At 48.2% G+C, this 14,484-nt stretch overlaps 1 protein-coding gene across 3 annotated transcripts; it reads left to right on the top strand.

Moving 5' to 3' along the window:
• The first annotated feature begins 29 nt into the window (after window positions 1-29).
• Window positions 30-14,379, top strand: PLAGL2 (PLAG1 like zinc finger 2). Of its 3 annotated transcripts, none has more exons than XM_055435325.2 (3): window positions 30-170; window positions 5,387-5,759; window positions 9,097-14,378. In XM_055435325.2, the coding sequence occupies exons 2-3, from the start codon at window positions 5,500-5,502 to the stop codon at window positions 10,325-10,327; spliced, it is 1,491 nt and encodes a 496-aa protein (XP_055291300.1). In that variant the 5' UTR covers window positions 30-170; window positions 5,387-5,499; the 3' UTR covers window positions 10,328-14,378. The 3 variants fall into 3 exon arrangements, with proteins under 3 accessions (XP_055291300.1, XP_055291303.1, XP_055291302.1); XM_055435327.2 differs by lacking the exons at window positions 30-170; window positions 5,387-5,759 and adding exons at window positions 5,795-6,455; window positions 6,559-6,643 and having other exon boundaries at window positions 9,097-14,379; XM_055435328.2 differs by lacking the exon at window positions 5,387-5,759 and having other exon boundaries at window positions 60-170; window positions 9,097-14,379.
• Window positions 14,380-14,484: the final 105 nt, after the last annotated feature.

A 14,484-nucleotide genomic window follows, 5' to 3' on the forward strand; every position in this document is an offset into this window, starting at 1 on the left:
GGAGGGACCATAGAGATCCCGCGGCACCGCCCCCTCCACGGCCCGAGCGCCCGCTCGCGCGGCTCCCACAATGCACCGCACAATGGCCCGACCGCCGCCACTACCGGGGCCTGAGCGGGCCTGGCGGAGCCCGAGCGCGGCCCGGCCCGCAGCGCGGGGCTCGGAGCGCGGTGAGTGCCGGCGATGACCCCGGGGGACGGCGGGGAGCGGGGCGGGAGGCCGTCTCGCTGCGCCCGCGCGCCGGGCACCCGGAGCGGCAGCGCCCCTCATCGTGGGCCCGTCAGCGCGGTCGCCCACACCCCGGACCCGAGGCCCCCTCTACGCCAGCCCGGCCCAGATAGGCCCCGGGGTGACCAAATCTCTCCTCGGACCCGTTACCTGGGTCTTGGGGACTCGAAGAAACCCTCTGGCCCACTCCCTACCGAGACCGGGAGACTCAGCCCCTGGCGGTCGCCTACTCCCGACCCCCCCACCCCCCGCCGTCCCCGCCAGGCTCCTTGGAGACCCAGATAACGCGCAGCTGACCTTACCAGGGACCCGGGTCTGGGGGACGCAGATAAGCTGCACCTGCTCCCTCCCCTCAGACACGCCTACCCGGACCCACATAACCCCCTTTACTGCTCCATATAGTCCGCTGTTTCCCCTCTGTTTCATTTCCCAGAACCACATAACCCCTTTTGAGGCTTCCCTCAAATATTTGGTTCTGGGGAACCCAGATGAACTCTACCCATAGTTTCCTCCTCGGCGATCCTACTCCCAACCTCCAGACAGCTTCCACCCGGTCCCATTTTGAGACTCTTGAAGTTCAGGGAATTCGCCTTTTATCTTGGCCCCTTTAACCCTCCAGCCGTTGTACACCATCCCCAGCCCGTCTCTCTTTCTTTGCGGTGGGTGTGGTGGGGGTCTCTTTGGGATTCAGATAACGCGCCCCTCCCTCGCTCCCATTCCTGAGACCTCCTCCAGCCTTCTCCCTGAATTTCTGTCCCTTGTTTGGCAGCCGTCCACCCGCAGCCCTCCCAGTCCCAGGGCGTTTCACACCCGCTCTTCCCCGCCACGCAGCATGGTGGTCTAGAAACTGCTCAGGAGCCAAACTGTCCCCTGCAAATCCTGTCCCAGGCTATGGCCCCATCTCGGTGGGGAAAGTGGACCTGCAAGGTGCACGATAAGGGGATGTTGGGTGTGGGGAGTTGGTACTTTAACCTGTAAGTGTTCCTATCTCCCGGCTTGTGTGTCTTCCCACCTGTCTGCCTGGGACTCGGAAAGAGCCTAGCCTGGGGTTTCTAACCCAGCCCCCCAAGGTGAGGCCACCGGATTGGGGTGGGGGTCTAATCAGGTTTCTTCTTGGTGAAAATGGGGCAGTTGTGAGTTGCAGCCATTTGCTCAAGACCTCCTTAGGAGTGGGAGTCATGGAGAATCAGACGGAATCGGGAATCAAAAGGACTCCAAAGAGAGTCCACCTACACTGATAGAACTAGCAGCCCGGGAGTAAATCCAACCCCTGTTAATCCTGTTTGATGTCTCTTGGAATGATGCAAGCCATTGAGACTCTTCAGCCTCCCTGTAATTTAATTCTCTCACCACTGGGGAGTGTGTGTGTGTGTGTGTGTGTGTGTGTGTGTGTGTGTGTTGTGGTGGGAAGGGGGGGTGGTTGCGAGGCAGCTATACCCATTCCCCCTTTCCTTCTCACCCTTCTCCAGCCAGTCAGTATATCTTTCCTTGCCCAGGTCAGGACTTGCTTTTTTTTTTTAAATCTCTATTTATAATTTCCCAGTTGCTATTTTGGGTTCTGCTTAGGGGAAGATTCTGTCCACCCCAAGGAAAGTTCCTGGGTGTGTTTCCTCCTCGGCAGGTGTTGAATTGAGTTCTTCAGATCCCCAAGTAGCTCTTGGGCAGGAGGGATAAAAGCTATTTTAGGGTAGTCACTGAAGTGGAGCTGTTAATCCTCTGTGGGTCTCTAGTTAAGAACACTTAGAGATTAACCCTTTCCTTGCTGCAGGGGGGCTATTCCTTAACAGGTTGGGGGGAGATTTGGGAGATTTCAACTCTGGCCAAGGTGGGAACATGCAACTCAATACAAAAGCAAAGATAATTGCTGCCTTTTGTTGGGTACTTAGTGGAAGCCAAGCCGAATGCTGAGCCCTTTGCATACCTGACTAAAATAATCCTTAAAACAAGCCTGTGAGGTAAGTATTTTTAGTTTTACAGATGAGGAAACAGGCTAATAATGGAGAAAGAACGCAGTTTCTATAGAGATGATGTAATACCATAAAAACTATAGTTTCATCAGAGGGCAGCAGACATGATGGCACACAGCAGAGGACAGACAGAGGAGGGAGTGATCTGCCTCCTTTAAAGGCTTCCACGAGGGCCATAGAGAATGTTTAACTAGCGAGCCTTAATAATAGAGATTCCTGAACTGAAGGAACTCAGGCCCAGGATATGGTGCTGGAGAAAGATAAAGTAAAGGGGGACTGGCTCTGGGGGATGTGCTGAGGGTTAATTGTGGGGGAAAAGAGGAAGGCTGCATTCTGGGGAGGTTTTGGGAAGGGAAGGAAACTCACTCTGAGGTCTGAGAAGTCACATTAAGGGAGGAAAAAAACATACTACTCAGGCCCTGTGCCGAAAAGGAGACACAATTTAGACCTCAGAGACTGCATTGTTTGTATTCACACATATTATGTCAGATGTTTCAAGAGTGTTGTTTCACTGAATCTTCCATGAGAATATTGATAGGTAAGGAGAATTAATCTCTCTTTTAGAAACTGAGGAAACTGAGGTTCAGAGAAACTAACCTACCCGTGGTTTCATAGCAAGTAGTAGCTCTTCTGATAGCAAATCCAAGGTTCTTTCCAGAATACCTCCCTCTTGAGATCAGGTGCCAGAAGGAATCTTAGGATGAAAATATACCGAGTTATACCAGTAACTGAGAGGGATTGACTGTGTTTGTTTTATGGGAACAGGTTCTGTCAGCTTCTACAGTTGTTAAGGTTAGAGTGTGAGACCAGAAGAACAGCTTTGAAAGAGAAGCAGGATTTTTTTTTCACAGTTTTGTGAAGAAATCTGAAAAAATAGGCCTTTGGATAATGTGGGAGAGGCCCAGGAATCTTCCTGGATGAGAGGAGTTTGCAAAGGACAGAGGGAGAAAAACTAGATTTCCTAAAGGATTCCTAAGGTAACACTAAAGCCAAAGCCTCAGTACGTGCAGATCAGGGCATGCACATGGCTGCTGCCTTCCTTCTTTGCTTCTATCAGTGCAACCTCGTGAGCTCTTCTTAGCCACCACCAGCCTCTTTCCTAGAAGCCCATTACTCACTCTTTCAGTAGCAGCGTACCAAACTGCTGTGTCTTGTTTGTGCTTGTTCAGGAGAACAGATGAGGTGGATGTGTGGGAGGTGGGGGATGTACTGTTCTCTTTCTGAGTTTGTGCGGAATTTCCAGGGCTAGGCTTCCCTCTCAGGTCAGCCAAGTGATGCGACTTGCTTCCTTCCCTCTGGCTGCCATTCCCAGCTTCCCAGAGGTGGAGGTGTGTGATTTCACATGTGGGGTGGGGGGCAGAATTTGACTTTGAAGGTGGGGGAAATTCCCTCCAAACTAGATTTTCAAATTCGTGCTCGCAATCTACCCAATTCCAAGCTGCCTAGTAATCACTGGTATTATAAACAGGTAATTCCACCCTTTGGAAGAAAGGGGGACTTAAACAATAAAAGCCAGACGTCAGAGGCCTTTGAGGTTTATCCTGAAGTAGGCAAATATGCCATGATTTGAAGGCTCAAGTGGAACTAGTTTTTAGTGTTAGCACATGAGTCATGCAAAATGCAGCCACCTTTGTGCAGATCTTTCTAGGCACATCTCCACTCGTGATGGGGAAATTGTTTATCATATTACATTGCAGTGTTTCTTCAACAAGAGGAATGGTTCCTGAACAGGACATAGCTCATGTTAATGATGAGCAAAGCTCTCTCGGGCATGAACCCGCTGATCCCATCATCTCGTTCACGGCCAGCCTGTTGGTTGAATGGTCACTGTAAGCAGCAGGTGCTGATGAGCTGAGCAAGCGTTCTTTGGCCCACAGCTAGTTTGTGCAGTTGGAGCCCTCCCCAGATTCTCGTGGACAATCCCCACATACCCGCTTTGCTCCCTTCACATGGAAAAGCCTCATGACCAAATTTTGGCATGAGCTCTTCAAAGGAAATTCCCCTGTTGTAGCAAGTTACATTGAGGTTGGTAACCTGTTTGTGTGATGAGCTTGTGAGTGTGAATGTGGGTCTGCTGTGCCCCTTTTGGGAATTAATGCCCTTTTTCTCTTCCTCTGAGTTGATGGCAGTAAAGAAGGCGTGTCACCTATGCTCACCTGCTTCCCCACAACCCAGTAGAAAGACTCCAAGATATTGGCTCCCCCTTTGGAACTCAGTTTAAACCAGAACTGCCAGAGCTTGTAAGCCTGTAAGAATCCACTTACATTCAGTGACTTATGTACTCATCTAAAAGAAAGTTGAAAGTCCTTTTCTAGATGCTAGGTGTATGGAGATGAAAGAGATATGATCTGAGCTCTCAAAGTATCTGAGTTTGGTGGTGGAGTCTGAGTTCTAATGCAAGTATGTTACCTGTTCACAATGGAGACATGCATGTGTTCTATGAGGGTCTGTAGGAGGGGCCACTCAACACCTTGGTTATTGGACAGGCTTTGCTAAAGAAGTGTGGTTTGGGCCCTGAGACCAAGAGACCCAGAGTAGTGGTGGAGGGCAGGATGGGACCAGTGATGGTTTAGTGGAAATGCTGAGTCTGCTGTTGCCTCTTCAGATGAATCTCTTGATGTTGATGCACTGCTGAGAAACACATCTGGCGCAGAGGCTGACTCTCCAGGGTGTAAATTTCCTAAGTAAAGGCTTCTTTCTCTTCTGATGCCTTTTGGGCATTTTATTGCTCCTTAGCACCTCCAGGAGGAGGAGAATTGTAGAAAGTGAGGAGGAGGTAGGGTGAAGAGGAGGAGGAAGTGCTGCTGTCTAAATTTAGTGGAAAGGATGTAAAAGTGAAGTTAGAAGGGAAAGGGAGTTTAGGGCTTTTACTTCCTCTGATTATACTGTTTCCTATTAGCCTAGGTGGTACTAGTAATAATAGTTACCATGTAGCACTTACTAGGTGCCCTGCCTTCTGCTGAATGCTTTATATTTATTATCTCATTTAACCCTCAAAAGGTCCTTATGATGTGGGAGATTATTAAGCCCATGTTGTAAATGAGGAAACAGCTCAGGGAAGTAAGTAATTGGCTGAAAGTCACATGGCTTCAAAGTGGAAGGGCTGGGATGGAACTGGGGCTCTGTCTGCCTCCAGAGCCCATGTTTTCATGGTATTGGGCTCCCTAACACCAGGTGTTCTGATGTTTCAGGTGAAGAGATTGTTTTCTGAAGGCTGCGTTGGAGGCTGTGACAGAGCACAGAGCCCTGTGGAGCTGATGGGGAGGCTTTCTCAATAACATGGCCCTTCGCCATTAGCCTTGCCATGACCACATATTTCACCAGCGTCCCCCCCTGGATTCAAGATGCAAAGCAGGAGGAGGAAGTGGGCTGGAAACTAGTGCCCAGGCCTCGGGGCCGGGAGGCGGAGAATCAAGTGAAGTGCCAATGTGAAATCTCGGGGACACCCTTCTCAAATGGGGAGAAGCTGAGGCCTCACAGCCTCCCCCATCCAGAGCAGAGACCATATAGTTGCCCTCAGCTGCACTGTGGCAAGGCTTTTGCTTCCAAGTACAAGCTGTATAGGTAGGTGACGCTCCTATACCTCTTCCTGCCCTGAGGTTTCCAGGGATAAAGCCAGAGACTCCACTGAGTGTGGGGCTTTATCTGTGGCAGAAGAGTAGAGGTTAATTTGTCCCATAAGTATATCCTAAATGTCAACCATTTGAGGTCACTCACTGAAAAATAGTGATGGTATTTTTTATTCAAACACTATGATGGGTACAATATCAGATAGTGATGAACAGACTAAATTGAGTTTGTTTGGTTTTTTTTTCAATACAAGCTTACCTCATTGCACTTCACAGATACTGCATTTTTTTTTACAAATTGAAGTTTTGTGGCAACTTTCAGTCAAGAAAGTTGGCCCAGTTTTCCAACTTTCCAATAGCGTTTGCTCACTTCATGTCTCTGTGAAGCATTTTGGTAGTTCTCACACTATTTCAAATCCTCCACCATCAAAAAGATTACAGTTTGCTGAAGGCTCAGATGATGACTAGCACTTTTTAGCAATAAGGTTTTTTTTTTCTTTTAATAATTTTTTAAAAAGGTGATATGGACTGTTCTTTTAAAGTCTTTATTGAATTTGTTACAACATTGCCTTTGCTCTTTTATGGTTTGGTTTTTTGGCTGAGAGGCTCACAGATTCCTAGCTCAATCAAGTCTGCACCCTCTGCATTGGAAGGTGAAGCCCTAACCACTGGACCACCAGGGAAGTCCCCAGTAAAGTATTTTTAATTAAATATATACATGTTTTTTAGACATAATGCTATTGCACACTTAATAGGTCACAATATAATATAAATATAACTTTTATATGCACTAGGAAACCAAAAAATTCATGTGACTCCTATTACTGTGACGTTTGCTTTATTGCAATGGGCTGGCACCAAACCTGCAATATCTCCAAGGTATGCCTATGCTACTTTCCCTACCTGTGTCAGGTAATGGTGAGAATATTAGCCCCAAATTAGGCATCAGCCTTAGAAGTTTAGAAAGAAAAGGAGACCCTCTGGTCCAATCTGTAAATTGTAAAGTGCAAGCTCAGAGTGCAGAAGTTAACTTACCTAAGGTCATATTGCTCACATGATTATTTATGTCTCTGTAGAGTCCCTGGTGTCCTCTGGGTTAGAAGATTTCCTGAAACTTGTAAGCTCAAGAACCCCTATCTAAAGTGAAATGGAATGTGAAAGCCCTTGTGTAAAGCAGATATGACAGAGCAGCTTTGAAGGGAGCAGGGCCTACTCAGAAGTAATTTTGATTTTATCCTTGCCTTTCCATCAGAGGACCATGAACGTGCCCTTTACCAGTGATGCAGACTGCCTGATGCACAGTCACTCATCCCTTAACTGTCATTTATTGAGCTCTTGTCACATACCAGGCACAGTGTTCAGTGAAAGGAACAGATAGTTCCTATCAATGAGCCAGACAGATGCAGGGGTGGGGTAGGGGGGTTGCTGACCGTCCTTAAGTTTACTGTCTTAGTAGCAGGGACAGACAGCACACGAGTAAATACGTGAACACGATGACCACAGAAAGCCTCTAGTTCCTTGTCTGGAAAACAGTTGACAGGAAGGAACTAAAACAGCCAACAGGGTTGTATGTGACCAGGATTGCCCTCGTGACAGTTCTGTGGTCCTCAGGAATGCCTCAGTTCTGCGTGCTTCTGTGTCTTAGGTGTGTCTTGGGGGTATCCTTGTAGACTTTCCTAGTGGCAGTCTGAGTGTCAGTGGGAGGCTCCAGGAAAGGTCCTGGGCCAGGAGACAGGAGCCTTGACTCCACCTGGAGTCACCATAGAATTTCAGGCAAATTACTAAACCTCATTGGGCCTTCGTTTTCTCACCTTCAAAATGAGGGAAATAGACTGTGGATCACTCAGCATCTTCCTGTCACGTTACCAGACCACTTGTGTCACAGGAGATTAATAGTAACCTTTATAGGTGTGAGCACTCACAAGAACATGAGGATAGTGGGTATGATTCGTACCTTCCAGGTAGAAAGAATCACTGGGTGCTGTGCTAGAGACAGCAGTGGCATGTCTGAGTGAATCCAGGTCTCGAGAATGTCTGGGTTTAAATGCATTTTAAACCCAGAAAATTGTCTGCCACTTACTGACTGGTGGGTGGGGCTGTCCTGTGCGTGAGCTTCTTATGTAGAACAGGGTTAATGACACAGCTCACACAGGGCTTGTAAACGATGGGACTTCAAAATCTTGCTGAGTTGATTCTGAATACCATGGAGCTCTGGATTGTAGTTCCTGGATTCAGAGCTGGTTTCCAGCCAGATAGGAGCAGAAGCAGGTAAACCAAGGGGCACTGAGGTCCCATATCACAAACACATCTTTTGAAACGTTTAAATGCTTGATGTGGCAAACAATTTAAATGGTACAAATGGACATGGGTGAAAAATAAATTGTCACACTTGAAGCCACTGTTCTCAAAGGCAACCATTCGGGTCAGGCCTTTGTGTAACCCTCTTGAGACATTCAAACATGTATTCCCTTCCTTTTTTATTTTCACAGGGGATTGTGTTACACACACCATACTGAACTTCCTTTTTTGACTTGGCTCGCTGTTTCTTCGGAGATTGTTCCAGATCAGGAAGTTTAGATATATTTCATTTTCCCTTTATTGTGTCATTTAAATTTTTATAAATACACTTTTTGTTGCAAAGGAAATACATTCACGTAATTCAAAATTCAAAAGGTATACAATGAAAATTCTTCATCACACCCAGAAAAGCTGCCCTTTCTTCTCCCCATGGGTAACCAATGTTAGTTTCTTGTGTATCCTTTCAGAAATATTTTAAGCTTATATGAGCAAACATGCATAAATTTTCTCTCTTTTCCAGTGCATGGTACCATTCCATAGGCACTATTCTGTCTCATAGCTTTTTCCCACGTTCTCTAGGAGCTTGTTACCTATTGTATATATAAAACTGTCATTATATTTAAAAGTTAAGGTGGGAATTCCCTGTCGGTCCAGTGGTTAGGACTTCACGCTTTCACTGCTGTGGGGCTGGGTTCCATTCCTGGTCAGGGAACTAAAATCCCACAAGCTGCACAGCCAGAAAAAAAGTTGAGTCATTTTTATGGACTTAGAAGTACTTATTTAGCCAGTTCCCTGCTGATGGACATTTAGATTGCTTCTGATATTTTTGGTGCTGAATTCAGTGCTGCAGAGAAAAGCAGCACATGTGGATTTGCAGGTGGCAGAGGATAGAATGTAGCTGGCATGGCGTTCCGTCCATTGCATGCCTCTACCACAGTTTTTGTGTCTAGTTGCCTGTTAGTGCACAGCTTCGTTGTCTAGCCAGCCCTTATGATATCCTTTCTTTCTCCTCTGTCCTTCATCCCTGCCTGCAGGCACATGGCCACCCACTCAGCCCAGAAACCCCACCAGTGCATGTACTGCGATAAAATGTTTCACCGCAAGGATCATCTGCGGAACCACCTGCAGACCCATGACCCCAACAAGGAGGCCCTCCACTGTTCTGAGTGCGGTAAGAATTACAATACGAAGCTGGGCTACCGGCGCCACCTGGCCATGCATGCCGCCAGCAGTGGTGACCTCAGCTGCAAGGTGTGCCTGCAGACCTTCGAGAGTACCCAGGCCCTGCTGGAGCACCTGAAGGCCCACTCACGCCGGGTAGCAGGTGGTGCCAAGGAGAAGAAGCACCCCTGTGACCACTGTGACCGGCGGTTCTATACTCGTAAGGATGTGCGGCGGCACCTGGTGGTCCACACAGGCCGGAAGGACTTCCTGTGCCAGTACTGTGCCCAGCGATTCGGCCGCAAAGACCACCTGACACGTCATGTCAAGAAGAGCCACTCACAAGAGCTGCTCAAGATCAAGACAGAGCCAGTGGACATGTTAGGCCTGCTCAGCTGCAGCTCCACAGTCAGTGTGAAGGAAGAGCTGAGTCCCGTGCTGTGCATGGCCTCTCGGGACGTGATGGGGGCCAAGGCCTTTCCTGGCATGTTGCCCATGGGCATGTATGGTGCCCACATCCCTACCATGCCCAGTGCGGGTGTGCCACACTCCCTGGTGCACAACACGCTGCCCATGGGCATGAGCTACCCTCTGGAATCCTCACCTATCTCTTCCCCAGCTCAGCTTCCTCCAAAATACCAGCTTGGATCTACCTCATACTTGCCCGACAAATTGCCCAAAGTGGAGGTGGATAGTTTTCTGGCGGAGCTTCCTGGAAGCCTGTCTCTCTCATCCGCTGAACCCCAGCCCACCTCACCTCAGCCGGCGGCAGCTGCGGCCCTCCTAGATGAAGCACTGCTCACCAAGAGCCCCGCCAACCTCTCTGAGGCTCTCTGCGCTGCTAATGTGGACTTCTCTCACTTACTGGGCTTTCTTCCTCTCAACCTGCCCCCATGTAACCCACCTGGGGCCACAGGAGGCCTGGTCATGGGCTACTCCCAGGCTGAGGCTCAGCCCCTGCTCACCACTTTGCAAGCTCAGCCTCAAGATTCCCCAGGAGCTGGGGGGCCACTGAACTTTGGGCCACTGCACTCCTTGCCACCTGTCTTCACCTCTGGCCTGAGCACCACGACCCTGCCTCGTTTCCACCAGGCGTTCCAGTAGCCACACGGAGGCCCTCAGCTCAGTCCTGGCTCTGTCAGGGAGCCTCAGGACCTATCCCATCTGCATCCCCCATGAAGGCAGCTGAGCTTTCAGAGCTGGGTTCAAAAAGAAACAATTCCAGTATCTTTATGGAGCACTTGGTTTGGGGGCTTAAGCTCCAGGATTAGTTCCAGGAGGAATCTTGAGCCCCAACCCCATGAAAAGATGTCATACAATAGGACTTCAGGTATTTTTACTTTTTTTTTTTTAATCTGAATCGGGAGCCACACCTAGCCTTCTCCCTCTCCAAAGCATCGGAACCTCCTTCTCTTTGAAGAAGGGAGAGGTCTCTTGAAGACACAGAGGGTTTTACTTCGGATGACCTCAAGAGAAGTAGCCCAAGAAGCCCGTCTTCTGGTCCCAGCCTGCAGACCCCACAGCAGTTGGTCAGGCCCTCCTGCAGAGGGTCCATCGTCTGCTTCCAGTCAGTAGGCAGGAGGGAAGGCCTCTGCCTGTTGTTCCCCATTACCTCCATCTCCTGTCCTAACGCCTCCATTTTCAGTCAGTGTTTTCCAGCAACGGTACCGTTTACACAGTCGCTTCAGACACACCATTTCACCTCCCTTGCTGAGCTGTTAGCCTTAGAATGATTGCGTGAACATTGTTTACACACCGTGAATCCATTCCCACCAGTCCATTCCAGTTGGCACCGGCCAGAACCACTTGGTACCTGGTGTTAACTGGAGCCCTGTTTACAAGGCGGAGTCGGGTCCCGACTTCTCTTCATTTGAGGTCACATTTTTCCCCTGTGGGGAAATAAACTGACTTTGGACTGCTTCAGTCTCTGCCATCTTCCATGACTGTGTCTGTTCTTGCCTTCCTTGGCAGAGTCCACAGGAGACAGGCAAGATTGGAGCAGTTTTCTCACAGGTCTCCAATTCTGTTTTTCTTCAAGTACATCATGACCCCCTCATCCTCCTTTTGAACTGGAGAGAGGGGAAGAAATGAAAGGCATGCCCACTTCCACTCCCCCCGCCCTACCCTGTTCCTTAATCCCTACCCTGAGTATCATGAGTTGTTATTGGTCTTGGAAGGAGGGATTCGGGTTCTAGGCTGGTGTGGATAGCAAAGGAGAGGGTGTGAGCCCCTCATATGTCTCTCCTACCTGTCCCGTTTTCAGGAAGTTGTAGAATTGTTGGAAGAAGAGTTTTCAGAAAGTTAGGACTGGGCAGATAAGTCCTAATCATCATCATATCATGTATGGGATGTATCATGGGAGGTATACATCATTGCCTCCCATACCAAAGTTTTTTCTTCTCCACATGCTCCTCCTCTCTTCCACTTTGCAGACCCTCTGAACTCAAGGCCACTGTGCATAGGCTTCTCTGCTCTCCATCAAAGAACTTCCACCTTCCTCTTGTGGCCCCTCTCAGTTTTGCCTTCAGTACTCAGCAAGTTTTCTTGCAATAAACGATTAATTCTCTTTTGACTTGTGGGGCTCCCTTGCTGCAGACAGCACAGCTCTTGCCCAACTGAACCTCACCCCTGCTTCATCTCAGTTCTGCATGGGCTTCACTCTTCCCACTTGTGGAAGGGAGGCCGCTCAGGGACCACCAGTATGGGGCCCTCTTGAGACACTTCCACTCTGATTCAGAAACACACTTCTACCTCTACTGTTAACTCCTACAGACGGCAGCCAGCAGTTTCTGGGCACTTCTCTCAGCAGGTGCCTCATACTGGCTTCTGGCTTCTTCACTAGGGTTTCAGGACAGACTACCAAGGAACTGCCTCAGCCTCTTCCCAGTTCTCCCTGTCCCCCTCCTGTCTAGAAATCACTTTGGTTTATCATCAGGAACTGAGCAGGTCCAAGACCCATGCTTCTGCTTCAGCGCAGGCCAGTACTCTTTCTTTGAGGTGAAAGCCTTAAACTGTAGCTTCTTGGCCCTTGATTGGAAGCAATATGGAATGAAGAAACATGTTTTCATTTAGGCAGGCTAGCTTGGGATACCTTTTTTTTTTTTTTTTTTAAAGACAAAACCAGATATAAAGATGTCTGGCATGATTAGAATCAGACTAGGTGATTTACTTCTAAAATTAGCTTCAGTGAGTCCCAGGGACTAATTAAGGTTTACTTTTAAAAGCGTCCACCTTGGTACGCAGCCACCTTCTGCATGCTGTGCATGTTATTGGGACTCGTATTTAGGAAATGGTAAGTGAGGACCCAGTTGGGACTCAGTGCCGCCATTGTCCTTGTCTCTGACCTTCATCACTAGACCCAGCAACCCTCACCCCTCCTTGCCACCTTTTCTGCACCTTTTGTTTACAGAGGTAAAGGGGCCTCTGGCTATGGAGTATAAAGTCTCGGACTGTTAGAGGAGTCCCTTCTCTTTGCCTGCTCTTTCCTGTCCCTTGAATTCTCTCCCCCATTAGTGATGCTGGGAAACTCATAGGACAGGCAAAGCAGCTTTAAAACCTTGTAACGCGGGGCCTTGCCCCTCCTCCCCTCTTCTTCCTTCCAGTCCTGTTCCTCCCGTTCTTCCTTCAGTGCCCTTCCCACCCACAAAGAATTTTCCTATCACTGTGAACTTTGCTGGTGCAGAGGAACATCTGCCTTCACCTTTTTTTTTTTTGGACTGTAGATACCCAGCAATTTCTTAAACCTACCTTCCCCCCCCCAAAAAAAAAAGAAAAAAAAAGTCCTTGACCTGTTGTTCAAAGGATAAGAACAGCTTTATCCTACTCAGTACCAAACTCACTTCAGTACCCTTATTGAGGCCATGAGAGCCTAGGGGTTTCTGCCCCGGACAGGAGTCATGGCATGTTGGCAGAGACCAAACAGGGACCAGGAAAAGGGGTGATGTCCCCTTCCCCACCGCCTCCAACCTCTGTCAGCGATGAGCTGCCCTGAACAATGGCAGGCACCTCCCCCTCTGCACAGAAGCTAGTCAGGTTTGAGTGCAGTCCTGGGGGGCCAGGGGGTAGTAGCATGCCAGCGGGGTCAGCTCAGACGATCTGTACATCTTGGGAGAGGGGAGAGGAACAATGAGTTTTTTCCCCATAACCTTTTACAAATGGCATTTTGTTCATGGAAATCCGGGAAGCAGGTGTGATTCCTTTTATGCCGTAGATATTGTCTTAAGTTGAACTTCTACTGCCCTAAATTTTCCCCTAGTAGCCCTTTAAGTCCCTATGCCTCCTCCTTTTTGGTAGCTGTTTTCTCCAGCCCCCCTCCATCTCCCCTCTTATCTAGGAGCTATCTTTAAGCACGACTTTTTTAACAGTTTATATTGTACAGGATCAATATTTTGCTTTTTAACAAGGATATTTATGTAATAAGAAACTTTGCCTTAGGCAGGTGTTGGCCAGAAAAGTCCAGATTCCTCTGGGACCCCACCCTGGCCTCTCCTGGAGCTTGAACCTGCTGTGGAAGGAACTGGCTGTGACCTCACCACTGGAAAGTAGGGTCCGTGGCGAGGGAAAGGGGTGTACTGGTTCTGACAGGAGGAAGATCCACCATGGTAATCAAGTGCCTCTGTGGAGGGGTTTGAAAAGAAATGTTCTAGTTCAGTTTCTTCAGATGTTCGCCTACTTCCTTAGCGGATTCTCCCCATAATGCACCTCTCCAGCTCTCACCATTTGGCACTGGAACTCCTGAAACACCACTTCTCATACACCCTCCTCCCTCTCTCCCAGTGGTCAAGGCTTTGGAGCCACTCTTTCGTAATACCAGATTATTTAAAGAGAGAAAAATACAAGACAAAACCTTCTAGCACTTTGTAAACACAGTGAATAACCTCTTGGAGTATTTTTGGCTTTATATAAAACAAGGTTTTTAATTGTAAAATATAAGTGCCATTAGAAAATGCACAGGGCCTATCTTTGTTAAAGTAGATTTTTCAATGTTTTACAGAATTACATTTTCAAAAAAAAAGTTTTTATAATGAAGTTGTTTATTAAAAACTTCTGAATGATGTGTTTGGAAGTTGTGAACCTGTCTCATTGGGAAGGGGTTGGAGAGAACCTGAGGAAGAACTGGAGTCTAGACATCGTTAGCATCCAATAGAGCAGACAGTAAGAACCCTTCACATTAGCACCTACAAACTCTGAAATGAAAGATCTTTGAGGTAAGTGGCATCATGCCATCACTTAATTTACTTGGATGCAAGAATCAGAAAAAA

This window comes from Moschus berezovskii, chromosome 15 (genome assembly GCF_049115385.1).
Source record: "Moschus berezovskii isolate FMDL1 chromosome 15, NW_MosBer_1.0, whole genome shotgun sequence".
In the NCBI taxonomy this organism is placed as follows: Eukaryota; Metazoa; Chordata; class Mammalia; order Artiodactyla; family Moschidae; genus Moschus; species Moschus berezovskii.